Source organism: Pseudophryne corroboree, chromosome 2 (genome assembly GCF_028390025.1).
Source record: "Pseudophryne corroboree isolate aPseCor3 chromosome 2, aPseCor3.hap2, whole genome shotgun sequence".
NCBI classification, from domain to species: Eukaryota; Metazoa; Chordata; class Amphibia; order Anura; family Myobatrachidae; genus Pseudophryne; species Pseudophryne corroboree.
The window spans coordinates 33,996,294-34,024,082 of NC_086445.1; the positions used below are offsets into that span (position 1 = coordinate 33,996,294).

General features: G+C 48.3%; 2 protein-coding genes across 12 annotated transcripts in view; one reads left to right on the forward strand and one right to left on the reverse strand.

Moving 5' to 3' along the window:
- LOC134994657 (zinc finger protein 260-like) overlaps window positions 1-22,183 on the reverse strand; it is a 300,567-nt gene extending 278,384 nt beyond the window's left edge. For 4 of the 8 annotated variants that reach the window (XM_063950995.1, XM_063950996.1, XM_063950992.1 and 1 more), the window contains exons 1-2: window positions 22,029-22,183; window positions 20,906-21,048 (exon numbers count right to left, since the gene is read on the reverse strand). In XM_063950995.1, coding sequence (XP_063807065.1) covers window positions 20,906-21,025 — 120 coding nt within the window. In that variant the 5' untranslated portion in view covers window positions 21,026-21,048; window positions 22,029-22,183. Of the gene's footprint in view, window positions 1-20,905; window positions 21,049-21,845; window positions 21,939-22,023 lie in introns of those variants that run through there. The other 4 variants (XM_063950998.1, XM_063950993.1, XM_063950994.1 and 1 more) reach the window with 4 other exon arrangements.
- A 143-nt stretch (window positions 22,184-22,326) lies between these two features.
- The window catches only part of LOC134995082 (oocyte zinc finger protein XlCOF7.1-like), a 55,017-nt gene continuing 49,554 nt past the window's right edge, over window positions 22,327-27,789 (forward strand). Inside the window, exons 1-6 of one of the 4 annotated variants that reach the window (XM_063951051.1) lie at window positions 22,327-22,638; window positions 25,478-25,620; window positions 26,370-26,555; window positions 26,837-26,948; window positions 27,328-27,428; window positions 27,544-27,616. In XM_063951051.1, the coding sequence (XP_063807121.1) occupies window positions 25,501-25,620; window positions 26,370-26,555; window positions 26,837-26,948; window positions 27,328-27,428; window positions 27,544-27,616 (592 nt within the window). In that variant the 5' untranslated portion in view covers window positions 22,327-22,638; window positions 25,478-25,500. Of the gene's footprint in view, window positions 22,639-22,685; window positions 22,783-25,477; window positions 25,621-26,369; window positions 26,556-26,836; window positions 26,949-27,327; window positions 27,429-27,543; window positions 27,617-27,789 lie in introns of those variants that run through there. The other 3 variants (XM_063951053.1, XM_063951054.1, XM_063951052.1) reach the window with 3 other exon arrangements.

A 27,789-nucleotide genomic window follows, 5' to 3' on the forward strand; every position in this document is an offset into this window, starting at 1 on the left:
GCCGGCAGGAAGGATTTCTTCAGTGAGAATGGAGGACTCATCCGTGGCAACAAACACCGCCAGCCAGGATCATTTCAGGCGGCGTTCGCCCACCAGGTCTCGGCTCAGCCGTCTCAGCTCGCAGGGAGAGAGCGTGGCCGGGTTGCAGGGAGTCCACCCTCATCCAGCAGCGGTGGTGAAGCGATGAGCTGGAATATCACAGGACGGAGGCAAGATGAGGCTCCCAGTCTAGCGCCGCCAGGCACAGCAAGGTCAGGGACCAGCGCACGGGGGAGAGAAGCAGGCGGCTCAGGGCAGAAAACACCAGTCAGGTGTGCCCCTCCGTCTCGGTCAATGCAGCAATCACGTCGGGCAGGCGTCCCACGGCGGGACCTCCAGCAGTCCGATGGCAGCCACCAGCAGTCGGAAGGAGAGGGTCAGGTAAGCGGGCGCAGGGTCTCCCGTGGTCACAGAGGCAGTCCGAGCGGGTTAGGGTCGGGCAAACGGAGCGCCAGTGTGTCTCGCGGGTAACGGGGGGCTTCCACTCAGCCCGATCACTCACAGCCGGGAGAGAGGGTCAGGCCAACGGGCACAGAGTAGCCCGCGGGTAGGGGCGCATCCCCTGTGGGCCAATTGCAGCACCCCCCCCAAGTCCCATGCTGCAGGCAGGCTGATAACAACCAGTCCTGGCTGAAAATAACAAACATAAAAATAAATGCAGAAAACTCTCTGGAGTTCCAGAGGATGTGACCGGCTCCTCCGGGCACATTTTCTAAACAGAGTCTGGTGAAGGGGCATAGAGGGGAGTATCCAGCACACACTCTAAAGATTTAAACTGGCAAGGCTCCAATAGGACCCATCTATACCCCATGGTACTAAGACCTCCCTAGTAACCCCTAAGAAGTTAGAGAAACAGTAACATCCTCATATACAGCAAGCTAATCCCAGCTGTATATAGGCGGATAGCAGCCCTGCACCATCTCTGTGTAACACAGGCTGTGTGTATATATGGCTGTAACCATAAGCGGCAGAAGACACACACAGAGGGATCTGCCTGCTCCTACCCACAATTCCTGGGGGCCACTGCTGTATCTCTGTGGGAAAATGTTACTTTATAGCATAAACCCCTGAAGAAGACTTGTCGTGTATAACAGACGTGTGACAGGAAAGTGACGCCTCTTATAGCCAGACACAGGAGAGAGTGGAAGACGGACAGGGAAATGGCGGCGACCTGTACTGTGTGTTGTACAACTAGCATGGCGGGAGGAAGTAGTATATCATACAGTACACCGACTGCCCACACATGATGGAAGTAGCCAACTGGGGATCTGAATTTCTATCAAGGAGAAGTCGCCAGTTGGCTATGCACCAGTGACATCACAGAGACATTATTATTATTATTAACAGTTTCTTATATAGCGCAGCATATTCCATTGCGCTTTACAATTAGAACAACAGTAATAGAACAAAACTGGGTAAAAACAGACAGACAGAGGTAGGAAGGCCCTGCTCGCAAGCTTACAATCTATAGGGAAAATAGGATTTTGGTACTTACCAGGTAAATCCTTTTCTTTGAATCCATAGGGGGCACTGGAGGACTCTTGGAATATGGACGGCTTCCGCAGGAAACAGGGCACTGAATATTTAAATTTAGAACTCTTCACCCCTTCATATCCCAGAGTACCTCAGTGTTTTTTACTGAGCCGTACAGGAGCTATAGAGAGGTTGACAATGGAGAATCACATATAACATAACGGACAACAATAAAGTTGACACATAACGTTACTGACAACTAAACAGTTGACACCATAACCGATAGAACTTTATAATTTGAACTAGTCGGTGAAAGTGTGTTACCATAAGATCCCCTGAGCTTACCACAAACCAGGTAAAACTGCTCTGGGTGGGCGTCCAGTGCCCCCTATGGATTCAAATAAAAGGATTTACCTGGTAAGTACCAAAATCCTATTTTCTTTTTCATCCACTAGGGGTCACTGGAGTACTCTTGGGACGTACCAAAGTTTCCCTTGTGGGCGGGAGAGCTGTTTGGCACCTGTAACACTATGCGGCTAAAGCTAGATGCTGATGCCGCAAACGTATTAAACTTGTAACAGCGCACAAACGTGTGCACTGATGACCATGTAGCCGCACGGCAAAGCTGCGTCGTAGAAGCTCCACGACCAGATGCCCATCAAGCTCCCACAGAACCTGTGGAATGAGCGGTTACTGATGTAGGCGGCTGTAACCTAGCATGAAGGTAATCCTGACGTATGGTCATTTTTATCCATCTGGATAAGGTCTGCTTCGAAGATGGCCAACCTATCTTGGCAGCATCATAGAGAACAAACAACGTATCCGTCTTACGAACTGTAGACGTTCGGGATACATAAACACGTAAAGCGCGTACCACATCCAGAGTTCCAGAATGTTCTGTTAAACACAGGAACTACTATTGGTTGATTGATGTGAAAAGATGACACTACCTTTGGTAAGAAAGCGGGATTCGGACGAAGTTCCGCTCTGTCATCATGAAACACCAAATACGGTGGCTTGCATGACAAGACACCCAAATCTAAATCACGCCTTGCCGAAGCCAAGGCTAGGAGAAAAATTGTTTTCCAAGTGAGAAACTTTATATCCACTTGCTGTAAGACTGTAAGAAATCTAAAACCAGATTCAAGTCCCATGGCGCTGTAGGTGGAATGAATGGAGGCTGTACTCTGAGGACACCTTGCAGAAAGGTGTGTATAGAGGGCAATAGAGCCAATCTTCTTTGAAAGTAAATTGACAAAGCAGATACCTGCACCTTTAGTGTAGATAAACGCAGTCCTCCATCTAACACTGGGGCAGATGTATTAACCTGGAGAAGGCATAAGGAAGTGATAAACCAGTGATACGTGCAAGGTGATAAAGGCACCAGCCAATCAGATCCTAACTGTTAATTTACATAATGGAGCCGATTGGCTGGTGCCTTTATCACCTTGCACATATCACTGGTTTATCACTTCCTTATGCATTCTCCAGGTTAATACATCTGCCCCCCAGTTTGTAGAAATAACAAAAGACGGGATAACCTGAAAGATGATGTCGGAAACTTCTGAGTTTCACACCAACCTATATAGGCACGCCAAATTCTGTAATAATAAGAATTTACTTACCGATAATTCTATTTCTCGGAGTCCGTAGTGGATGCTGGGGTTCCTGAAAGGACCATGGGGAATAGCGGCTCCGCAGGAGACAGGGCACAAAAAGTAAAGCTTTACGATCAGGTGGTGTGTACTGGCTCCTCCCCCTATGACCCTCCTCCAAGCCTCAGTTAGGTACTGTGCCCGGACGAGCGTACACAATAAGGAAGGATTTTGAATCCCGGGTAAGACTCATACCAGCCACACCAATCACACTGTACAACCTGTGATCTGAACCCAGTTAACAGTATGATAACAGCGGAGCCTCTGAAAAGATGGCTCACAACAATAATAACCCGATTTTTGTAACTATGTACAAGTATTGCAGACAATCCGCACTTGGGATGGGCGCCCAGCATCCACTACGGACTCCGAGAAATAGAATTATCGGTAAGTAAATTCTTATTTTCTCTATCGTCCTAGTGGATGCTGGGGTTCCTGAAAGGACCATGGGGATAATACCAAAGCTCCCAAATGGGCGGGAGTGCGCGGATGACTCTGCAGCACCGAATGAGAGAACTCCAGGTCCTCCTTAGCCAGGGTATCAAATTTGTAGGATTTTACAAACGTGTTTGCCCCTGACTAAATAACCGCTCGGCAAAGTTGTAAAGCCGAGACCCCTCGGGCAGCCGCCCAAGATGAGCCCACCTTCCTTGTGGAATGGGCATTTACATATTTTGGCTGTGGCAGGCCTGCCACAGAATGTGCAAGCTGAATTGTATTACACATCCAACTAGCAATAGTCTGCTTAGAAACAAGAGCACCCAGTTTGTTGGGTGCATACAGGATAACAGCAAGTCAGTTTTCCTGACTCCAGCCGTCCTGGAACATATTTTCAGGGCCCTGACAACATCTAGCAACTTGGAGTCCTCCAAGTCCCTAGTAGGTGCAAGGCACCACAATAAGCTGGTTCAGGTGAAACACTGACACCACCTTAGGGAGAGAACTGGGGACGAGTCCGCAGCTCTGCCCTGTCCGAATGGACAAACAGATATGGGCTTTTTTGAGAAAAAACCACCAATTTGACACTCGCCTGGTCCAGGCCAGGGCCAAGAGCATGGTCACTTTTCATGTGAGATGCTTCAAATCCACAGATTTGACTGGTTTTAAACCAATGTGATTTGAGGAATCCCAGAACTACGTTGAGATCCCACAGTGCCACTGGAGGCACAAAAGGGGGTTGTATATGCAATACTCCCTTGACAAACTTCTGGACTTCAGGAACTGAAGCCAATTCTTTCTGGAAGAAAATCGACAGGGCCGAAATTTGAACCTTAATGGACCCCAATTTGAGGCCCATAGACACTCCTGTTTGCAGGAAATGCAGGAAACGACCGAGTTGAAATTTCTTTGTGGGGCCTTCCTGGCCTCACACCACGCAACATATTTTCGCCACATGTGGTGATAATGTTGTGCGGTCACCTCCTTTCTGGCTTTGACCAGGGTAGGAATGACCTCTTCCGGAATGCCTTTTTCCCTTAGGATCCGGCGTTCCACCGCCATGCCGACAAACGCAGCTGCGGTAAGTCTTGGAACAGACATGGTACTTGCTGAAGCAAGTCCCTTCTTAGCGGCAGAGGCCATAAGACCTCTGTAAGCATCTCTTGAAGTTCCGGGTACCAAGTCCTTCTTGGCCAATCCGGAGCCATGAGTATAGTTCTTACTCCTCTACGTCTTATAATTCTCAGCACCTTAGGTATGAGAAGCAGAGGAGGGAACACATACACCGACTGGTACACCCACGGTGTTACCAGAACGTCCACAGCTATTGCCTGAGGGTCTCTTGACCTGGCGCAATACCTGTCCCGTTTTTTGTTCAGACGGGACGCCATCATGTCCACCTTTGGTATTTCCCAACGGTTTACAATCATGTGGAAAAAACTTCCCGATGAAGTTTCCACTCTCCCGGGTGGAGGTCGTGCCTGCTGAGGAAGTCTGCTTCCCAGTTTCCATTCCCGGGATGAAACACTGCTGACAGTGCTATCACATGATTTTCCGCCCAGCGGAAAATCCTTGCAGTTTTTGCCATTGCCCTCCTGCTTCTTGTGTCGCCCTGTCTGTTTACGTGGGCGACTGCCGTGATGTTTTTCCCACTGGATCAATACCGGCTGACCTTGAAGCAGAGGTCTTGCTAAGCTTAGAGCATTATAAATTTACCCTTAGCTCCAGTATATTTATGTGGAGAAAAGTCTCCAGACTTGATCACACTCCCTGGAAATTTTTTCCTTGTGTGACTGCTCCCCAGCCTCTCGGGCTGGGCTCCGTGGTCACCAGCATCCAATCCTGAATGCCGAATCTGCGGCCCTCTAGAAGATGAGCACTCTATAACCACCACAGGAGAGACACCCTTGTCCTTGGATATAGGGTTATCCGCTGATGCATCTGAAGATGCGATCCGGACCATTTGTCCAGCAGATCCCACTGAAAAGTTCTTGCGTGAAATCTGCCGAATGGAATTGCTTCGTAGGAAGCCACCATTTTTACCAGGACCCTTGTGCAATGATGCACTGTTTTTAGGAGGTTCCTGACTAGCTCGGATAACTCCCTGGCTTTCTCTTCCGGGAGAAACACCTTTTTCTGGACTGTGTCCAGAATCATCCCTAGGCACAGCAGACGTGTCGTCGGGATCAGCTGCGATTTTGGAATATTTAGAATCCACCCGTGCTGTTGTAGCAGTATCCGAGATAGTGCTACTCCGACCTCCAACTGTTCCCTGGACTATGCCCTTATCAGGAGATCGTCCAAGTAAGGGATAATTAAGACGCCTTTTCTTCGAAGAAGAATCATCATTTCGGCCATTACCTTGGTAAAGACCCGGGGTGCCGTGGACAATCCAAACGGCAGCGTCTGAAACTGATAGTGACAGTTCTGCACCACGAACCTGAGGTACCCTTAGTATGAAGGGCAAATTTGGGACATAGAGGTAAGCATCCCTGATGTCCCGGGACACTATATAGTCCCCTTCTTCCTGGTTCGTTATCACTGCTCTGAGTGACTCCATCTTGATTTGAACCTTTGTAAGTGTTCAAAAAATTTTTTAGAATAAGTCTCACCTAGCCTTCTGGCTTCAGTACCACAATATAGTGTGGAATAATACCCCTTTTCTTGTAGTAGGAGGGGTAATTTAATTATCACCTGCTGGGAATACAGCTTGTGAATTTTTTCCCATACTGCCTCCTTGTCGGAGGGAGACCTTGGTAAAGCAGACTTCAGGAGCCTGCGAAGGGGAAACGTCTCGACATTCCAATCTGTACCCCTGGGATACTACTTGTAGGATCCAGGGGTCCTGTACAGTCTCAGCGCCATGCTGAGAACTTGTCAGAAGCGGTGGAACGCTTCTGTTCCTGGGAATGGGCTGCCTGCTGCAGTCTTCTTCCCTTTCCTCTATCCCTGGGCAGATATGATCTTATAGGGACGAAAGGACTGAGGCTGAAAAGACGGTGTCTTTTTCTGCAGAGATGTGACTTAGGGTAAAAACGGTGGATTTTCCAGCAGATGCCGTGGCCACCAGGTCCGATGGACCGACCCCAAATAACTCCTCTTCCTTTATACGGCAATACACCTTTGTGCCGTTTGGAATCTGCATTACCTGACCACTGTCGTGTCCATAACATCTTCTGGCAGATATGGACATCGCATTTACTCTTGATGCCAGAGTGCAAATATCCCTCTGTGCATCTCGCATATATAGAAATGCATCCTTTAAATGCTCTATAGTCAATAAAATACTGTCCCTGTCAAGGGTATCAATATTTTTAGTCAGGGAATCCGACCAAGCCACCCCAGCTCTGCACATCCAGGCTGAGGCGATCGCTGGTCGCAGTATAACACCAGTATGTGTGTATATACTTTTTATGATATTTTCCAGCCTCCTGTCAGCTGGTCCTTGAGGACGGCCCTATCTATAGACGGTACCGCCACTTGTTTTGATAAGCGTGTGAGCGCCTTATCCACCCTAAGGGGTGTTTCCCAACGCGCCCTAACTTCTGGCGGGAAAGGGTATACCGCCCATAATTTTCTATCGGGGGGAACCCACGCATCATCACACACTTCATTTAATTTATCTGATTCAGGAAAAACTACGGTAGTTTTTTCACATCCCACATAATACCCTCTTTTGTGGTACTTGTAGTATCAGAAATATGTAACACCTCCTTCATTGCCTTTAACGTGTGGCCCTAATAAGGAATACGTTTGTTTATTCACCGTCGACACTGGATTCAGTGTCCCTGTCTGTGTCTGTGTCGACCGACTAAAGTAAACGGGCGTTTTAAAACCCCTGACGGTGTTTTTGAGACGTCTGGACCGGTACTAATTGTTTGTCGGCCGTCTCATGTCGTCAACCGACCTTGCAGCGTGTTGACATTATCACGTAATTCCCTAAATAAGCCATCCATTCCGGTGTCGACTCCCTAGAGAGTGACATCACCATTACAGGCAATTGCTCCGCCTCCTCACCAACATCGTCCTCATACATGTCGACACACACGTACCGACACAGCACACACACAGGGAATGCTCTGATAGAGGACAGGACCCACTAGCCCTTTGGAGAGACAGAGGGAGAGTTTGCCAGCACACACCAAAAACGCTATAATTATATAGGGACAACCTTATATAAGTGTTTTCCCTTATAGCATCTTTTTTATATATTTCTAACGCCAAAGTAGTGCCCCCCCTCTCTGTTTTAACCCTGTTTCTGTAGTGCAGTGCAGGGGAGAGCCTGGGAGCCTTCCCTCCAGCCTTTCTGTGAGGGAAAATGGCGCTGTGTGCTGAGGAGATAGGCCCCGCCCCTTTTTCGGTGGCCTCGTCTCCCGCTCTTAACGGATTCTGGCAGGGGTTAAATATCTCCATATAGCCTCCGGAGGCTATATGTGAGGTATTTTTAGCCAAAATAGGTTTTCATTTGCCTCCCAGGGCGCCCCCCTCCCAGCGCCCTGCACCCTCAGTGACTGCCGTGTGAAGTGTGCTGAGAGGAAAATGGCGCACAGCTGCAGTGCTGTGCGCTGCCTTTAGAAGACTGAGGAGTCTTCTGCCGCCGATTCTGGACCTCTTCTTACTTCAGCATCTGCAAGGGGGCCGGCGGCAAGGCTCCGGTGACCATCCAAGCTGTACCTGTGATCGTCCCTCTGGAGCTGATGTCCAGTAGCCAAGAAGCCAATCCATCCTGCACGCAGGTGAGTTCACTTCTTCTCCCCTAAGTCCCTCGTTGCAGTGATCCTGTTGCCAGCAGGACTCACTGTAAAATAAAAAACCTAAGCTAAACTTTTCTAAGCAGCTCTTTAGGAGAGCCACCTAGATTGCACCCTTCTCGGCCGGGCACAAAAATCTAACTGAGGCTTGGAGGAGGGTCATAGGGGGAGGAGCCAGTACACACCACCTGATCGTAAAGCTTTACTTTTTGTGCCCTGTCTCCTGCGGAGCCGCTATTCCCCATGGTCCTTTCAGGAACCCCAGCATCCACTAGGACGATAGAGAAAATGAGCTGCCGTAACTGGCTTCCTAGCTCGTAACATGGTTGGTATAACCGATTCTGGAATGCCCTCTCTTCTTAAGAGGGCGGTCTCAACAGCCACCCCATCAAACGCAGCCGCGCTAAATCGGGGGTAAAGGAACGGACCCTGTTGTAACAAGTCCGGACGTAGTGGGAGCGGCCAAGGATCGTCTGCGAGTAGTCCGTGGAGATCCGAGAACCAAGCTCTCCGAGGCCAATGAGGTGCCACTAGTATGACTGTGACAGACTCTCTTTTGATCCGTTTTAGCACCAGAGGGAGCAGCGGAAACGGTGGAAACCGATGCACTAGGCTGTACGGCCAAGCGATTGTGAGAGCATCCACCGCCACTGCCCTTGGATCTCTCGTTCTGGACACATACTGGAGCGTTTGGTGATTGTGGCGAGACGCCATCAGGTCCACTTGAGGGTAACCCCACCGCTGAACCAACATGTGAAACACTTCTGGATTTAATGCCCATTCCCCTGGATGAAAATCCCGACGGCTGAGAATCTGCCTCCCAGTTGTCCACTCCCGGAATGAACACTGCCGACAATATCACCTGGTGGTATTCTGCCCAATTGAGGATTCGAGCTACTTCCCGCATTGCCATGCGGCTTCTCGTTTCCCATTGCTTGTTGATGTATGCGACTGCCGTCGTGTTGTCTGACTGCACCTGGACAGTCTGAGACTGAAGCAATTGTACTGCTTGTCGTAGCGCATTGTAAATTGCGCGGAGTTCCAGGACATTTATAGACAGCAATCGTTCGTGATCCGCCCAGAGACCCTGGAGCTGACAATTTTGAACTACAGCTCCCCAACCTCTGTGGCTCGCGTCTGTCGTTAGAATTATCCAATTCCAGCCGCCGCCTGCTGTTAAATTGTGTACCTTGAGCCACTAGAGTAGAGACACCCTTGCCGACAACCTCACCCTGTGGTGAATCTGCAGATGCGAGGCCGACCACTGTGCGAGCACATCCAGTTGAAATGGACGTGAGTGAAATCTTCCGAACTGAAGCGCTTCGAAAGCCGCCACCATTGTTCCTAAGAGGCGAATGCACAAATGTACCGAGACGTGCGTGGCTTGAGCACTAATTGTACCAGATGGCGAATAATCTGTACTTTCTGTTGTGGTAGGTAAATTGTTTGATTTACCGTATCGAGAATCATACCTGGGAATTGAAGTCGTTGAGACGGAATTAGATGTGATTTCTTGAAGTTGACAATCCAACCGTGGTGAACCAGTACATTGTACGTTAGCAGCGCATGTTGGAGAAGCATCTGTTGAGACGGAGCTTTTATGAGCAGATCGTCTAAGTACGGAACAATTGTCACTCCCAGGGATCTGAGATGAGCTATCATCAAAGACATCACTTTGGTGAATACCCGAGGCGCTGACGAGAGGCCAAATGGTAGAGCCTGAAACTGGTAATGGTTGTGGCGTATTGCAAAACGCAAGAACCTCTGATGAGGTGACCAAATCGGAATGTGTAAATACGCATCCTTCAGATCTAGCGCAATCATGTATTCTTGTGGCTCTAAATCTGCAATTACTGACCGCAGAGATTCCATCTTTAATCTGTAGTAAGTGACTTACTGATTGAGACCCTTTAAGTTCAATATTGGCCTGACGGAACCATCCGGCTTCGGTACCACAAACAGACTGGAAAAATAACCCTGACCTTGTTGTTGTACAAGGCCTGGAATTAAAACTGCTGAATCCAGCAGAGACTGAATGGCAATTTGCCGAACCGCCTTCTTGTCGTCCGACAGAGGCAGTCCTGTCTTGAAAAAGCGCAGTGGCGGGAGACAGCTTTGTTTTAACACTAAATTGCGGATCCATCCATCAGTGGATGTCTGGAACCCCGGCAAATGTAACGTCTGAAGGCGTGCTCCCACAATTGGATATTCGAGATGGCCTGGGAACCCGTTAAGCCACTGGCTTGTTGGTGACCTTAGCGCCCTGACGTTACTAGGCGTGGCTGTTTCTCTACCACAGCCTTGAAAGGACTGAAGTCTAAAGGATTTGAACGCCGGACCAGAGTATTTCCGTCTCGGAAAACTTCAGAGACTGACGCACTGGCCTGATGAGATTATCAATGTCTGGGCTGTCAAAAGCTGCACTATGTGACTGCTGGTCTAATTTGCCCTCCTCACCCTTATTTAGCTCCGTGAGGTCTGGCATAGAATCGTCAGACTGCAACATAGCACAAACGGGTAAATTATAAGACAAATTAAATGTATCCCTTGTACCCAAAGTGAACTTGGACCTTTGCAAAGGCTGAGACTCCTCCGTTAGTTCTGGCGGTCTCACCCGAGACTCCGATCTTGCCGCTCGTGTCGAGCGGCGGCCAATTCTGATTTCAACCCAGCCATTACATTTGCTTAACATAGGATCCGGGAATGAAACCGGCTTCCGGAGTGGACACCTACAAAACATACTGTACATGTGGTAGATTCATGTACAGACATTGCAGTAAAACTTCTTTTTTAGTCTTTGCTGGTGCCTTACTCATTATGCAGACAGACAACACAATAGACAAAGACAGACACTTGCACGACTCAGTAAAATTGTTACTTAAGGTGTGTAATATACATATACACATATATATATATATATATATATATATATATATATATATATATATGGCCGAAGTGCAGTTCACATGGTCAGCCTATATGAAACCTGAACCAAAATTCCCACTAACACCCCTGCGCCATCCGGTGGAGTAGAGATGTAGGACAGGAACGTTCTGGAATCACAAACTGGAAGCATGGTTAAAATGGCCCCCATGCCATGCTTACAGTGATAATCACAGGACAGGTTACAATACATGCCTTTATAACCTGTACCTGACTGCAGTGTAATATAGGCTTAATAGTCTATTAATATAATGGATCTATGCATATGAAATCTGGCAGCCTGTCATGCAGCCTATTCTTCCCATATAATTTTTTTCTCCCTTGCAGCAGCGCTGCCTGTGAGCAGACTTGTCCCCCCCCCCCCCTCCCCCTGTGCTCCGCGTAGCGCTGTGTCTCAGCGGGGAGCGATTGCCGGGAAGCTGACCTTGGTGTCATTGCAGGGAGGCGGGGGACGCTTATGAAGAGAGCGGCCGTGTGAACGGAGTTCGGCTGGCTGGAGCGGCGCGTATCGGCTTCCGGCGGCGCTAGTGTGAGCGCTGAGCTGCGGCGGTTCTCCCCCTCTTAGCGCTGGTACTTTGATGTACGTCGGACGGAGCGGCTGGGGCGGGCGGGCTGTATTAGCGGCGGGTGCGGGCGGCGGTGATAACACGGACCCCACACAGCGGGGCGGCAGCGTGCGCTGACCGCCCCGTCCCCCCCAGCATACCTTGACTCCTTGTAGGGAGGGCTGCGACGGGGCTTCTTTCTGTAAGCTCCGTCCAGCTCTTGCAGCAGGCAGTGAGCTGCGTGTGGCTGTGAGGGTGCTCTTTGTGAGGACCGTCACGCCATGCGCTGCCTCTGTGCAGCGGCACTATCCCGGACCCATGTTTTTAGTAGAAACTGGGAAGGGATGTGTTTAAGTTGTAATAAAAAAGTAAAAATGAAAAATTAAAATCAAAATATATTCAAAGAAAAGTGTGGGTCCCCACACAAGCCTTGTTGCTACGTCGAGCACAGAAAAAACACTGGGGTACTCTGGGATATGGAGGGGTGGAGAGTTCTAAATTTAAATATTCAGTGCCCTGTTTCCTGCGGAAGCCGTCCATATTCCAAGAGTACTCCAGTGACCCCTAGTGGATGAAAAAGAAATAGGCATCGATACACAAGGCTAAATGCTACCTATTGCATAATGGTCCACCAGATTGCTAGGTTCTTAATGGGTTGTATGATATGATCACCCAGCAATGTTGGCCAAGGGTTAGGAGGGTGTGAGAGTAAAGACAAGATAAGATATGTGATGTTATGTATACTGTACAGAGAGGATGTAATTAGATAGGGAAGCACTGACTCTTATGTGGGTGGGTCTGGAATTTGATAGGCTTGTCTGAAGAGGTGAGTTTTCAGGGAACGTTTAACGGTTTGGAGACTAGAGGAGAGTCTTATTGTGCGTGGGAGGGCATTCCACAGAGTGGGTAAAGCCCGGATAAAGTCCTGTAATTTTGAGTGTGAACAAGTAATGCGTGTGGATGAGAGACGCAGATCTTGTGCAGAGCAGAGAGGTCGGGTAGGGACATATTTTGAGATGAGTGAAGAGATGTACATAGGTGTAGTTTGGTTAATAGCCTTGTATGTCAGTAAAAGTATTTTAGATTTAATACGGTAGAATACCAGTAACCAATGGAGGGACTGACAGAGCGGATCTGCAGACAATGAACGTCCAGCGAAGAAGATTAGCCTCGCAGCTGCATTCAGAATGGATTGTAGTGGTGAGAGCCTATGTTTGGGAAGACCGGTCAGAAGACTATTACAATAATCAATGCGGGAGATAATGAGAGCGTGGATTAGAGTTTTTGCTGTGTCTTCTGTAACATATGGTCCTATTTTGGATATGTTTCTTAGATGTATGTAACATGATCTTGAGACAGATTGAATGTGGGGAACAAAGGAGAGTTCATAGTCAAGAATGACACCTAGGCAGCGAGCTTGTGGGGTAGGGATGAATGCCAAGTTCTCAACAGTGAGAGATATGAGGTTGGTAACTATTATATAATATAATTAATTCTGTTTTGGAAATATTAAGTTTGAGGTGGCGAGATGTCATCCAAAATGAAATGGCAGAAAGGCATTCAGTGACACGGCTCAATACAGAAGGTGACAAATCAGGGGATGATAGGTAGATTTGAGTATCATCAGCGTACAGATGGTACTGAAATCCGAAAGAGTTGATTAGTTTGCCAAGAGATGTGGTAGAGATAGAGAAAAGCAGAGGACCTAGGACTGAGGTACTCCAACTGAGAGAGGTAGCGAAGAGGAGGTGGAATCAGAGAAACAAACACTAAAGGAGCGATTAGGTAAGTAGGAGGAGAACCAAGAAAGGGCTGTGTCCTGGAGACCTAGGGATTGTAGGGTCAACAGTGTCAAAAGCAGCAGAGAGATCAAGGAGAATAAGCAGTGAGTAATGGCCTTTAGAGTTAGCAGTGACCAGATTATTCACTACCTTACTCAGTGCTGTCTCTGACTGAAGTGGGTCCAGTAGGCTGTGTGAGTTAAGAAAGTGTGTGAGGCGAGTGTAGGCAAGTCTCTCAAGTAGCTTAGAGAGACATGGGAGCTGAGAGATGGGACGGTAGTTTGAGAGAGAGATAGGGTCAGAGTTTTGTTTTTTTCAGAATGGGAGTAATCACTGCATGCTTGTACAGAGAAGGAAAGATACCAGTAGACAGAGAGAGATTACAGATGTTAGTTAAGGTTGGGATGAGCACAGCAGACAGAGCTTTACTTATTTGTGAGTGTATAGAGTCAAGGGGAGAGGTAGTAGAGTAGGCAGATGAAAAGAGTGCAGATACTTAATCTTCATTTGTAGGACCAAATGAAGAGAAGTTGTTAGAGGGTTCAGGCAGGGAATTGAGCAGGTCACTTGCTGTGGATACCATTTCATTTTGGATCTTCTCAATCTTGTCCTTGAAATAGGAAGCAAGATCTTGCGCACTGACAGTGGCTGGTGGGTTGGGTGAGGGAGAGACAAGTGATTTAAATGTATTTAAAAGTCGCTTGGGGTTAGAGGCTTGAGCAGAGATGAGAGATTGGAAATATGTTTGTTCGGCAGTGTCCAGAGTATTACGATAAGAGTGGTAAATGGTCTTATATGTGAGAAAGTCACTTGAACTACGATATTTACGCCACTGGCATTCTACTTTATCTGACAGTTTTTGTAGGTGTCTAGTGTATTAGAGTGCCACGGTTGACATCTAAGTCTACATGGAGTGTGATGGGTAGCTGGAGCCACCTCATCAAGTGCTGTTTCTAGAGTTTGGTTAAGGTGCGACACAGAAGTCTCAGGAGAGGAGAATGTAGAAATTGGTGAGAGCAGTGGTTGCAGTGAGGTAGATAGTTGTTGAAAAATAAGATTTTAAACCTACCGGTAAATCTTTTTCTCCTAGTCTGTAGAGGATGCTGGGGACTCCGTAAGGACCATGGGGTATAGACGGCTCCGCAGGAGACATGGGCACTGTAAAGCTTTAGAATGGGTGTGCACTTGCTCCTCCCTCTATGCCCCTCCTCCAGACCTCAGTTAGGACTGTGCCCAGAGGAGACTGACAGTACGAGGAAAAGGATTTTGTTATGTAAGGGCGAGATACACACCAGCCCACACCATACACACCGTACAACGTGGTATACAATAACCAGTTAACAGTATGAACAACAACAGCATCAGCCACAGGCCGATCTCAACTGTAACTTAACCCTTAAGTATGCAATAACTATATACAAGTCTTGCAGAATGTTTCCGCACTGGGACGGGCGCCCAGCATCCTCTACGGACTAGGAGAAAAAGATTTACCGGTAGGTTTAAAATCTTATTTTCTCTTACGTCCTAGAGGATGCTGGGGACTCCGTAAGGACCATGGGGTTTATACCAAAGCTCCAGAACGGGCGGGAGAGTGCGGATGACTCTGCAGCACCGACTGAGCAAACACGAGGTCCTCATCAGCCAGGGTATCAAACTTATAGACTTTTTTAAAAATGTTTGAACCCGACCAAGTAGCTGCTCGGCACAATTGTAATGCCGAGACGCCTCGGGCATCCGCCTTAGAAGAGCCCATCTTCCTAGTGGAATGGACCTTTTCTGAATTTGGTACCGGCAAATCAGCCGTAAAATTAACCTGCTGAATCGTGTTAACGATCCAGCTAGAAATAGTCTGCTTAGAAGCAGGAGCGCCAACCTTGTTGGCTGCCTACAGGACAAACAGTGCATCTGTTTTCCTAACCATAGCCGTTCTGGCTAAATAAAACTTTAAGGCCCTGACTACAACAAGGGCCTGGAATTCTCCTAGTCACCCGTAGCCACAGGCACCACGATAGGTTGGTTTACATGCAATAACGAAACCACTTTAGGCAGACCTTGAGGACAAGTCCTCAACCCTGCTCGTTACGCATGGAAAATCCGATAGGGGCTCTTGTGAGACAAGGCCGCCAACTCGGACACCCGCCTCGCAGATGCCAAGGCCAATAACATGACCACTCTCCAAGTGAGAAACTTCAATTTAACTGTTTGAAGCGGTTCAAACTATTGTGACTTAAGGAAACTCAACCCCACATTAAGGTCACATGGTGCCACTGGGGGCACAAAAAGAGGTTGGATGTGTAACGCTCTTTTTACCAAAGTCTGTACTTCTGTGAGAGAAGCCAATTCCTTCTGAAAGAATATGGATAAGGCAGAAATCTGCACCTTAATTGAGCCTAACTTTTGGCCCATATCCACTCCTGTCTGTAGAACATGGAGAAAACGTCCTAGTTGGAAATCCTCAGTAGGAACCTCCTTGGCTTCACATCAAAACACATTTTCTCCAGATACGGTGATGGTGCTTCGCCGTAACATCTTTTCTAGCTTTAATCAGAGTAGGAACGACCTCCTCTGGAATACCCTTTTCAGCTAGGATATGGTGTTCAACCGCCATGCCGTCAAACGTAACCGCGGTAAGTTTTGGAACACGTACGGCCCCTGTAGTAGCAGGTTCTCCCTGTGAGGAAGGGGCCACGGATCTTCTGAGAGCAGTCCCTAAATATCTGCATACCAGGCCCTTCGAGGCCAATCTGGAACAATGAGTATCGTCTGCACTCGTTTGTAATATGATTCTCAATATTTTTGAGATGAGAGGAAGTGGAGGGAGCACATAGACCGACTGAACACCCACGGTGTCACCAGGGCGTCCACCGCCGCTGCCTGAGGGTCCCTTGACCTGGAACAATACGTCCGAATCTTCCTGTTGAGGCGTGATGCCCTCATGTCTATATGAGGAAGTCCTCCACGACTTTTCACCATTGTAAAGACTTCCTGATGAAGTCCCCACTCTCTTAGATGGAGATTGTGTCCTCTGTAATGAAGACCTCTGACAGAGCGCTTACATGCTTTTTCGCCCCGCGAAGAATCCTGGTGGCTTCTGCCATTTCTGCTCTGCTTTTTGTCCCGCCCTGGCGGTTCACCTGCGTCACTGCCGTGACGTTGTCTGACTGTATCAGAAAAGGCAGGATTGCGTAGAAAATTCTCCGCTTGTTTGAGGCTGTTGCAAATGGCCCTCAATTTCAGCACATTGATGTGTGGGTAACCCTCTTGGACTGACCATATTTTTTGAACATTGTTTCCCTGTGTGACTGCTCCCCATCCTCGGAGGCTCGCGTCCGTAGTCACAAGAACCCAATCTTGAATGCCGAACCTGCGACCCTCTAGAAGGTGAGCACTCTGGAGCCACCACAGGGGGGGGGGGGGGGGGAGAGGGAGAGGGAGAGAGAGAGACTGGCCCGGGGGGACCGGGCTCCGATGTATGTGACGGTGGGACCCTGACCACTTGTCTAGAAGATCCCACCGAAAGGTCCGTGTGGAATGGCCTCGTAGGCTGCCACCATCCTTCCTAATAAATGAGTGCATTTAGTCTCTGACCATGTTCTGGAGTACTTGGGCTTTATCCTCTGGGAGAAAGACCTTTTGTTTTTCTGTGTCCAGAATCATGTCCAAAAACGGCAGTCGAGTTGTTGGAACCAACTGTGACGTTGGTAGATTTAGGATCCCGCCGTGTTGTTGTAGTATTCTCAGGGAGAGAGATACGCTTTGTAATAATTTTCCCCTTGAACTCGCCTTTACCAGGAGATCGTTTAAGTATGGGATAAATGTGACGCCTTGCTTACGCAGGAGCACCATCATGTCCGCCATTAACTTGTCGGACGTGGGAATAACAATCCTGTACAGCGAATCTTAGGTACGCCTGATGAGGAGGATAAATGGGGACATGAAGGTATGCATCCTTTATGTCAAGTGACACCATAAAAAACCTCCCCTTCCAGGCTGGAGATCACTGCCCGGAGAGATTACATCTCGAATTTGAACCTTTTCAGATATAGGTTCAGGGATTTTAGATTCAGAATGGGCCTGACTGAGCCATCCGGTTTCGGGACCACAAAAAAAACTTGAATAAAACCCCTTCCCCTGTAGAAGGGGAACCTTGATAATCACATACTGATGATACAGTTTCTGTATGGTAGCTGCCACTGTTTCCCTCTCTGAGGAGGAAACTGGCAAGACCGATTTGAAAAATCGGTGAGGAGGCACATCTTCGAATTCTAATTTGCATCCCTGGGATACAATTTTTACCACCCAAGGATCCAAGTCCGACTGAACCCAGACTTGTCTGAAGAGTCGAAGACGTGCCCCCACCGGTGCGGACTCCCTCAGCGGAGCCCCCGCGTCATTTAGTGGATTTTGTAGAGGACGGGGTGGAGTCTTGTCCCTGGGAAATAGCTGTAGCTGGTGTTCTTTTCCCTCTACCTCCACCTCTGGCGAGGAAGGAATAGCCCCGACCCTTTCTGAACTTATGCGACCGAAGGGACTGCATTTGATATTGCCATGTTTTCTCTTCCTGTGGGGGAACATAAGGCAAAAGAGTAGATTTACCCGCGGTCGCTGTGGTTACCAGATCCGCGAGGCCCTCCCCAAATAAAACTTCACCTTTGTAAGGCAAAGTCTTTTTTTTTTTTTTTAAACAGCATACCTGTCCCTTGGCAGGTCCACAGGGACCTTCTAACAGAAATCTCCATGACATTGGCTCTTGAACCCAAAAGCCCAATATCACTCGCAGCTTCTCTCATATCTTATGTTGCGTCTTTAATGTGACCCAAGGTCACCAAAATGGAATCTTTTTTCTAGGGTGTCAATGTCAGATGACAAGTTATCTGCCCGCGCTGCAACTGCGCAACCCACCCATGCCGACGCTACTGCCGGCCTTAGTAGGGCACCCGTATGTATAAATAGATTTTAAGGTAGTTTCCTGTCTGTAATCAGCAGGACTCTTAAGGGCTGCCGTATCAGGGGAAGGTAGCGCGCCCCTTTTTTCGACAAGCGCGTAAATGCCTTGTCCACCGTGGGCGAGTATTCCCACCGTAACCTGTCCTGGGTTGAAAGGTTACGCCATAATATTTTCTTGGGAATCTGCAGTTTCTTATCTGGAGTTTCCAAAGCTTTTCAAACAGGGCGATCAGCACGCGAGATGGGGGAAAAGTTACCTCAGGATTCTTTCCCTTAAACATGCCGACCTTTGTGTCAGAGACAGAAAGGTCCTCAGTGATATGCAAAACATCTTTAATTGCTACAATCATATATTGAATACACTTGTCCACCCTTGGGTGCAACTTAGCATCATCACCGTCGACACTGGAGTCAGAATCTGTGTCGGTATTGGTGTCTACTACCTGTGAAAAGGGACGGTTCTGCGACCCCGAAAGGCCCTGTGACACAGTAAAAGCTATGGATTGACTCCCTGCTTTAATCCTTGGACTCAGCTTTGTCCAAACTTTGTAATAAAGTCACATTTTCATTCAATCAGGTGTCGGCGGCGCCGACGGAGACACCACAATCATCTGCTCTGCCTCCTCCCTATATGAGCCTTCCACCTCAGACATGTCGACACAGACGTACTGACATCCTCACACACACAGGGATACCTAATATCCCTGTGGATATTAGGGATACCTAATAATATAATGGGGCCTGACCCAGCATAAGGCCCTTAGGAGAGACAGAGAGAGAGTATGCCAGCACACACCCAGCGCCACTGTATACTGAGACAAAAAAAACCCAGTCTGCCAGCGCTTTTTATTACAAGTGTAAAACACCACATATTTGCGCCAATAAATGTGCCCCCCCCTCGTTTTGACCCTCTGTATTAACTAACAGCAAGGGAGAGTCCGGGGCCGCTTCTCTGTATGCTGAGGAGAAAAAATGGCGCTGGTTAGTGCTGGAGGAAACAAGCTCCGTCCCCCGCTGGTGGGCTTCGTTCCCGCTCTAAATCTTTATACTGGCGGGGGATTCTGAAATATATATCCCTTATAGTGTATATAAGTACTTTGCCAGTGTTATGCGAGGTATATTAATGCTGCCCAGGGCGCCCCCCTGCGCCCTGCACCCTTACTGTGGTGCCTGTGTGTGTGAGCTAGGAGCAATGGCGCGCAGCGTTACCACTGCGCGTTACCTCATGAAGATCTGAAGTCTTCTGCCGCCTTTGAAGTCTTCTTTCTTCTTATACTCACCCGGTTTCTATCTTCCGGCTCTGTGAGGAGGACGGCGGCACGGCTCTGGGACGAACTACAGGGTGGACCTGTGTTCCGACTCCCTCTGGAGCTAATGGTGTCCAGTAGCCTAAGAAGCAGAGCCTATCATTTAAGTAGGTCTGCTTCTCTCCCCTCAGTCCCACGATGCAGGGAGCCTGTTGCCAGCAGTGCTCCCTGAAAATAATAAACCTAACAAAAGCTTTTTCAGAGAAACTCAGGAGAGCTCCCCTGCAGTGCATCCAGTCTCCACTGGGCACAGGAACTGAGGTCTGGAGGAGGGGCATAGAGGGAGGAGCCAGTACACACCCATTCTAAAGCTTTACAGTGCCCATGTCTCCTGCGGAGCCGTCTATACCCCATGGTCCTTACGGAGTCCCCAGCATCCTCTAGGACGTCAGAGAAATTAATAGCGTTAATATTTCTGCTGGTTAGAGGAGGTTTGGTAGACTTTAGGGACATTGAGTTTGAAGTAATGGAGGAGAGCATGCAGGTTATAAGCTTGTGATCTGAGAGAGGGAAAGAAGTGTTAGTGAGTTCAGAAACAGAGCATAGTCTGATTAATACAATATCAAGGCAGTGGCCCTCCTGATGAATAGGGGAGTCAGTCCATAAGGAGAGGCCAAGAGTGGAGGTTAGAGAGAGTAGTTTAGAGGCATGGGGAGATTGTGGACTGTCAATAGAGATATTGAAATCGCCCATAATGTGGTGGAGATGTCAGAGGATTGAAAGTGAGGGAGCCAAGCTGAAAAATCTTTTTGGGTTGCCCAGGTGGGCTATAGATAGCTGCAACACGCAGAGAGAAAGGGGTGAAAATCCTAATACAGTGTACTTCAAATGATGTAAATGCGAGTGAGGGAACAGGTGGTAAAACTGTGTGTGTGTAAGATTCGGACAGTAATATTCCAACCCCACCTCCTTTACTATTACCAGGCCTGGGGGGGTGTGTGGAGGCCACCATGTGACAGTGCTGCAGGGCTGTGCCCCTGTACTTCCACTAGTAAATAGAACAGTGAGGTATCTAGCGCCTCTCACCTCTCTAGTCAGCAGACAGATAATCTCCATGGTGAGACTCAGCAGCTTGTCTATGATCACGTCTTTGTTTCTGTCACTCAGTAGCGAGTGCCGGATATGTTCCAGGACCTGGACCTCCATGGCTGGTCTTCAGGTGACGTCTCCTAAGGGAAGGGAATACAATGTTCTGTCAGCTCCATATATGTCATTTGCTCCCATAGTCTCTGCCACATAGAGGGAGCCGCATCGCCCGTCTATTCCGGGCACAGAAGACATCAGGGTCACTTACTGCACTATACACCATCTGTAATGTAGGAATTATGGGATTTCCTACAGTTACTGAGTGTAACAAAAGCATGGAGGCCTCTTATAGCGTCCTCTAACATTGCCGCATCATCAGGTCTTCACCGGCAGCCATTTTACTTTTCTTTTATAAGAAGCTTAAATCTACAAATCTATATGGACTTGCAAATGGTGGGGGAGGTGTTCCAGATTATATATATATATATATATATATATATATATATATATATATATAAAAAAATCAGAGATCAATGCCCACTCCGACCTCAGCGCGAGGTAATCTGCACATGGAGGTAGCGTAAATCTCCTCTGTGCACACACACACACCTGTCCTGTGTATATTGCTGGGGGAGTGTCTGTGTAACGTGAGACATTGCACCATCTCCCCCTGTCCCGTCTCCCCCCTTATACCGGCTAGAGCCATATTACAGGCCACCAGGTCACCCTGTAGCCCCGCAGTCCCAAGTCTCCTCTCTCTCTCTCTCTCTCCTTACCGCCTTGTTGCCCCGTGTTACAGCGCTGTGACGCACATTACAGGACGCACACTAACCATAGTCATGTACAGACAGGGAAGGAGAATCCCGGCATTGCAGGCGGCAGGTCCTGCACACAGTGCAGACTAGGTGACCCTAATAAGACACTGACACATTACACTCACCCCAATATAATCCCATTTACATCTCATTACACAGATCTCCATCCCTGGTAATAACCAATTGCTGCTGAGCTGTCTCCTCTCTATGTATAGCCCTGGCCCCTGTGCTCATGTGACATGGGGGGGGGGGGTATAATGCCCTGTGCACCCTCATACAACATGAGCTATCTGCAGCTCATACCTTACCCTGCAGCAGGATGTGTCACCGGCTGATGGACAAACACTGTGCAAGCCTCTGTACACCAATGCGCCGCAAGGCCTGATGGGACTTCCCTTCGTGAGCATGACCAGGAAGTGACGGCACGAGAGGGCAGAGGAGAACTTCCGCCCTTACAGCACCTTCTCCGGTGTGTGGCATTTACAGTGTGAGTGACTGCTGCTGCTGCAGAGGGAGGGCTGTGCTCTGATTGGCTGGCTGAGTCACTGAGAGCCAATCAGAGCTAGCAGTGGGCCCTGTTGCCTAGCAGCAACCCAGAGAGGGGAGGGACTGATGGGACTGAGCTGGCTCATGAGAGAGAGAGAGAGAGAGAGAGACGGCCTGAAAAGCACCTAGGAAGTTTCCCTGATAGACACAGCAGCCCGGGGAGGCATAGCTATTAGGAATAAGCAAAAACAATCATCGAATTATTATCATTCGATGGTGACAAACATCGGAAGAGCACCACTGAATGCTAAAAACGCTACCACCGAAAGAAAAACATCGATGGTTCTGAAACATCGGACATCGATATCCAACCCTGGTCCGCTGTTCCTTGTTCTCATCCTGTCTTCCGGGCACCGGCAGAAGGCGCATCACGTGAGTACATCATATCTGGGAGTTGTAGTTCTACCTGTGTGTACCGGGAAGGACTACATCTCCCATCAGGCCTTGCGGCGCATTGGTGTACAGACTGGCTTGCACAGTGTCCGTCCATCAGCCGGTGACACATCCTGCTGCAGGGTAAGGTATGAGCTGCAGATAGCTCATGTTGTATGAGGGTGCACAGGGCAGGTGCAGGGCATTATACCCCCCTTCCCCCCATGTCACATGAGCACAGGGGCCAGGGCTATACATAGAGAGGAGACAGCTCAGCAGCAATTGGTTATTACCAGGGATGGGGCTCTGTGTAATGAGATGTAAATGGGATTATATTGGGGTGAGAGTAAGGTGTCAGTGTCTTATTAGGGTCACCTAGTCTGCACTGTGTGCAGGAACTGCCGCCTGCAATGCCGGGATTCTCCTTCCCTGTCTGTACATGACTATGGTTAGTGTGCGTCCTGTAATGTGCGTCACAGCGCTGTAACATGGGGCAACAAGGCGGTAAGGAGAGAGAGAGAGAGGAGACTTGGGACTGCGGGGCTACATGGTGACCTGGTGGCCTGTAATATGGCTCTAGCCGGTATAAGGGGGGAGACGGGACAGGGGGAGATGGTGCAATGTCTCACGTTACACAGACGCTCGCCCAGCAATATACACAGGACAGGTGTGTGTGCACAGAGGAGATTTACGCTGCCTCCATCTGCAGATTACCTCGCGCTGAGGTCGGAGTGGGCATATATTTATTTATTTATTTATTTTGTAAAGACTTGTCGCACATCAGTCAGAATAAAACAGAGTGCCAGCACATATTGAGGTTGATGCAATTCAAAACAAAGAGCCCGCACATCCAGAAGTAATGCAAAAAAAGACGGCAGCAGAGCAAAAAATCCACAAAACATCACATAAAGTGCATGAATCCAGAGCCAGGACAATAATGAGGTTATACAAACCTGCCAAAATGCTACAAGCAAGGTCCAATGGGCTCCGGTAAGTATCAGCATGTGCAGATTCGCTCACATATCACGCTGAGGACATTGAGCTCTGATTTTATATTATTATTATTATTATTATTATCCTTTATTTATATGGCGCCACAAGGGTTCCGCAGCGCCCAATTACAGAGTACATAAATAATCAAACAGGAAAACAGCAACTTACAGTTGATGACAGTATAGGACAAGTACAGGGTAAATAAACATAGTTACATCAGCAGATGACACTGGACTAAGTATCAGGTGGCAGAAGATTGCTGGATGTGGTGCAGTTGAAGATTATTAAAGTAAGAAAGGATAAGCACATGAGGGAAGAGGGCCCTGCTCGTGAGAGCTTACATTCTAAAGGGGAGGGGTAGACAGACAGGGGTGACACAGATGGGGTACATACTTTATAATACTTGATATAATTTTATTATTACTTGATAATACAATTGATGTGAAAGCCATGATACAGCTCTGATGTATTTATCGGCATCCACTGCACACGCGTCAGATTTTTTATTTGTAACTGTGCAATCTTTAACCCCTAAAGACACGTGCGGCAAAATAATATTGACTCAGTCTTATTTATGTTAGCGACCCTTCTGCGTTGAATGCAGACATGCTGTCCCGCCGATAGGCCGTCCTCCCTATGCTGGGGAAGGGGCAGTGTGGGGTACCTATAGCCTGAGTACAGTATAGATGTGTGTACCATTTGTCAGACAGAGGAAGCCCAGATCACAGACACATACACGGAGGAGTCACATTATTATGACCGCCTCCTACATGTGACGTCGGCAGCGTGTAGCCCATGATGTACGTCACGGGTCGTGCGCTGGCTTGGTGGGTATATAAGGTGTGTGATAGGCCATCTGCACATATATCACCCATTCCTGTCATGGGTAAAAGGCGATGTGTCTGAGTTGCAGTAAGGGATGATTGTCAGCTTTTGGGCCAAGGGTGGCGGTATTTCTTTCACAACGCAGTTTGTGAACTGTCCGCGTGCTGCTGCAGTGAATGTGTATCAAATGGCACCATTGAGAATAACTGATATGGAAACTGCGGCGCGCCATTGATGTGAGAGGTGAACGTCGGCTACAAAGGTGCATGAGGGACGGCCGACACGCTACAGTGGAGCAGCTCACTGACAGAATGTAACTGGGGGCTACCAGACGTGTGCTCAGACCATCTAGCTGCTGTTCATGCTGCACACGGCGGGTGCTCTGGCTGTTAGCTGGTGCTCATAATAATGTCACTGCACCGTGTATATACCTGTCAGGAGGAGAATCTCTGGCGACTGCACGATGTAAGATGGGGATTTCCATATCCAACTATGATAAGGCGTCATTAAGGCTCCAGAGTAAGAAACTACAAACAGAACTGGTGCATTTATCCTCAGAGGGGGGAAGAGAATAACCACAATGGTCGGGCTATAGACCAGGATGGTGATCATTGCTCCTCTTCTACAAAGATGGACAATGCACAGTATAATGACATGGGGGGGGGTGCTCTGCACTGCCATGTGAGGGGGTTCTGAGGTGTATAGAAAGCAGGATGGAGAGGCTCTGTGTGGCATATTACCTGTTAGGGACATTATGATGTGGCATATTATCTATAGGGGGCATTACAGTATGGCATATTATCTATAGGGGACATTACAGTGCGGCATATTATCTATAGGGGACATTACAGTGCGACATATTATGATGCGGTCATGTACAGATGGTATATAGTGCAGTAAGTGACCCTGATGTCTTCTGTGCCCGGAATAGGTGGGCGATGCGTCTCCCTCTATGTGGCAGAGACTATGGGAGCAAATGACATATATGGAGCTGACAGAACATTTTATTTCCTTCCCTTAGGAGACGTCACCTGAAGACCAGCCATGGAGGTCCAGGTCCTGGAACATATCCGGCACTCGCTACTGAGTGACAGAAACAAAGACCTGATCATAGACAAGCTGCTGAGTCTCACCATGGAGATTATCTGTCTGCTGACTAGAGAGGTGAGAGGCGCTAGATACCTCGCTGTTCTATTTACTAGCGGAACTACAGGGGACAGTGCCCGGGGTAGTAGCAGCTGGCATTCTTTCCATTATAGTGCACCTCTTGTCAGTATACCGTGCAGGCAGCCATTTTGTGTACTGAACAAGCACTTACTGCCATGTAACCCATGAATTCATTATGAATCAGTGATATGTCTGAGGCACGAGGCACCAAGTGTCAGAAATGTCTTGTCTCTTTGATGTCATGGTACATAGCTAACTGACAACATTCTTATATATATTTATTCAGATCCCCAGTTGGCTACTTCCATCATGTGTGGGCAGTCGGTGTACTGTATGATATACTTCTTCCTCCCACCATGTTAGTTGTACAACACACAGTACAGGTCGCCGCCATTTCCCTGTCCGTCTTCCACTCTCTCCTGTGTCTGGCAATAAGAGGCGTCACTTTCCTGTCACACGCCTGTTATACACGACAAGTCTTCTTCAGGGGTTTATGCTATAAAGTGACATTTTCCCACAGAGATACAGCAGTGGCCCCCAGGAATTGTGGGTAGGAGCAGGCAGATCCCTCTGTGTGTGTCTTCTGCCTCTTATGGTTACAGCCATATATACACACAGCCTGTGTTACACAGAGATGGTGCAGGGCTGCTATCCGCCTATATACAGCTGGGATTAGCTTGCTGTATATGAGGATGTTACTGTATTATATACATAGGGCGGCATCTTACATATTGGTGCTCTCATAGGATTTCATTGTTGTGAGAAAGTCGGGTGACCAGGTGACAGACATCAGCGGCCCCCCTGTGTCAGACAGAAGCAGCGGCACCCAGAGCCCAAACACGGAGGCTCCGCCTCATGCGCCAACAGGGGAGAGGAACCGTGACAGGAATATCCAGGCACCTACTGAGGTATATCCCAGAGAGACAGGAAAGGTGAGCGCTCTCATTGTACATAAAGCTGTATATTCCCAGGGAGAACGCTGTGTGTTTTTTTGTTTTATAATAAATGCTATAAGGTCGTTTGATTGGTGACTGATTTATGTTGTGCTAAAGTAACAATACTGATACATCACTGGAGCACTGGTGATTGGTCAGGGCGCACTCGGTAATTGATCCCTGACCCATCGTCTGCCATTGTGCCCTGCAGTGGAATGTATTACACGGTACTCCTAGGTGTGGGGGTAAGTCATGTGACCAGCTCTCCTATGCTGCAGGTGCCTGGGAAGTGTAAGGATGTGGAGGTCTCGTTCTCTGTGACAGAGTGGGACTGTTCAGGCGGACACAATGACGTTGTAATGGACCCTCCGCAGCTGCCTGACTCAGTGGGTAAGAGGACATCTCTCAGGGTGTGTGATTCTATCCTGTCACTTCTCTCCGCCCCTCTCCCGGCTGTTTGGCTGTTACTGATCACTGCAGTTGGGACATAATTGGCCTCCATTCCCTCTGCATGTGGGTCCAAAGCGACTTCAACTTCCATTTAACATCTGATCATGATCTATCCCATGAAGGTTGGATGATAAATTCTTCCCCCAGTGTCTCTGGTCAGGGTGACCCTCAGGGGGTGACATCCCACCCAGATACATGTAACGGTGCAGGGCTGTGATTTACACCCGAGCCCTAGTGACAGGTGACTCTGTGCAGTGATATGTTCTGCTGTTATTACTAAGCATTGCTATATGGCTGTCATTGTCTGTTCTCCCCGCAGGTGAGTGTAGCTCTAGAAGCCCCCCAGGACGATGTGAGACCCCTCTGTACTCTGGGGATTATATAAAGGAAGAGAACCGGATTGTCATAGAGGATTATCAGGTAGCGGGACTGGCTGCATTATCTCTTCTGCATTATGTTACTCTCATATCCTTATCCTGTGTATCCTCCTGGTATAGACGCTCGGTGTAATAATATTTCTGTCCTTGTATGACAGGATGAGCCGGGACACGGGGTGTATCACCCGCAGTGTAAGGAAGAGGAGCCCGTCCCTGATCCCACCAACTCAGGTGAGACAGCAGCGGGATTGGGGTATATAACAGATACATTGCGTCTTATTGTTTTACTATATAAATAGCTAATTGCATAAATATTACAATTAAAAATAACTTTGGACATACTGATATGTTCTAAACATTACATCTGTTATTCATAAAAAATCAGTGTCTTGCTGATATGTATG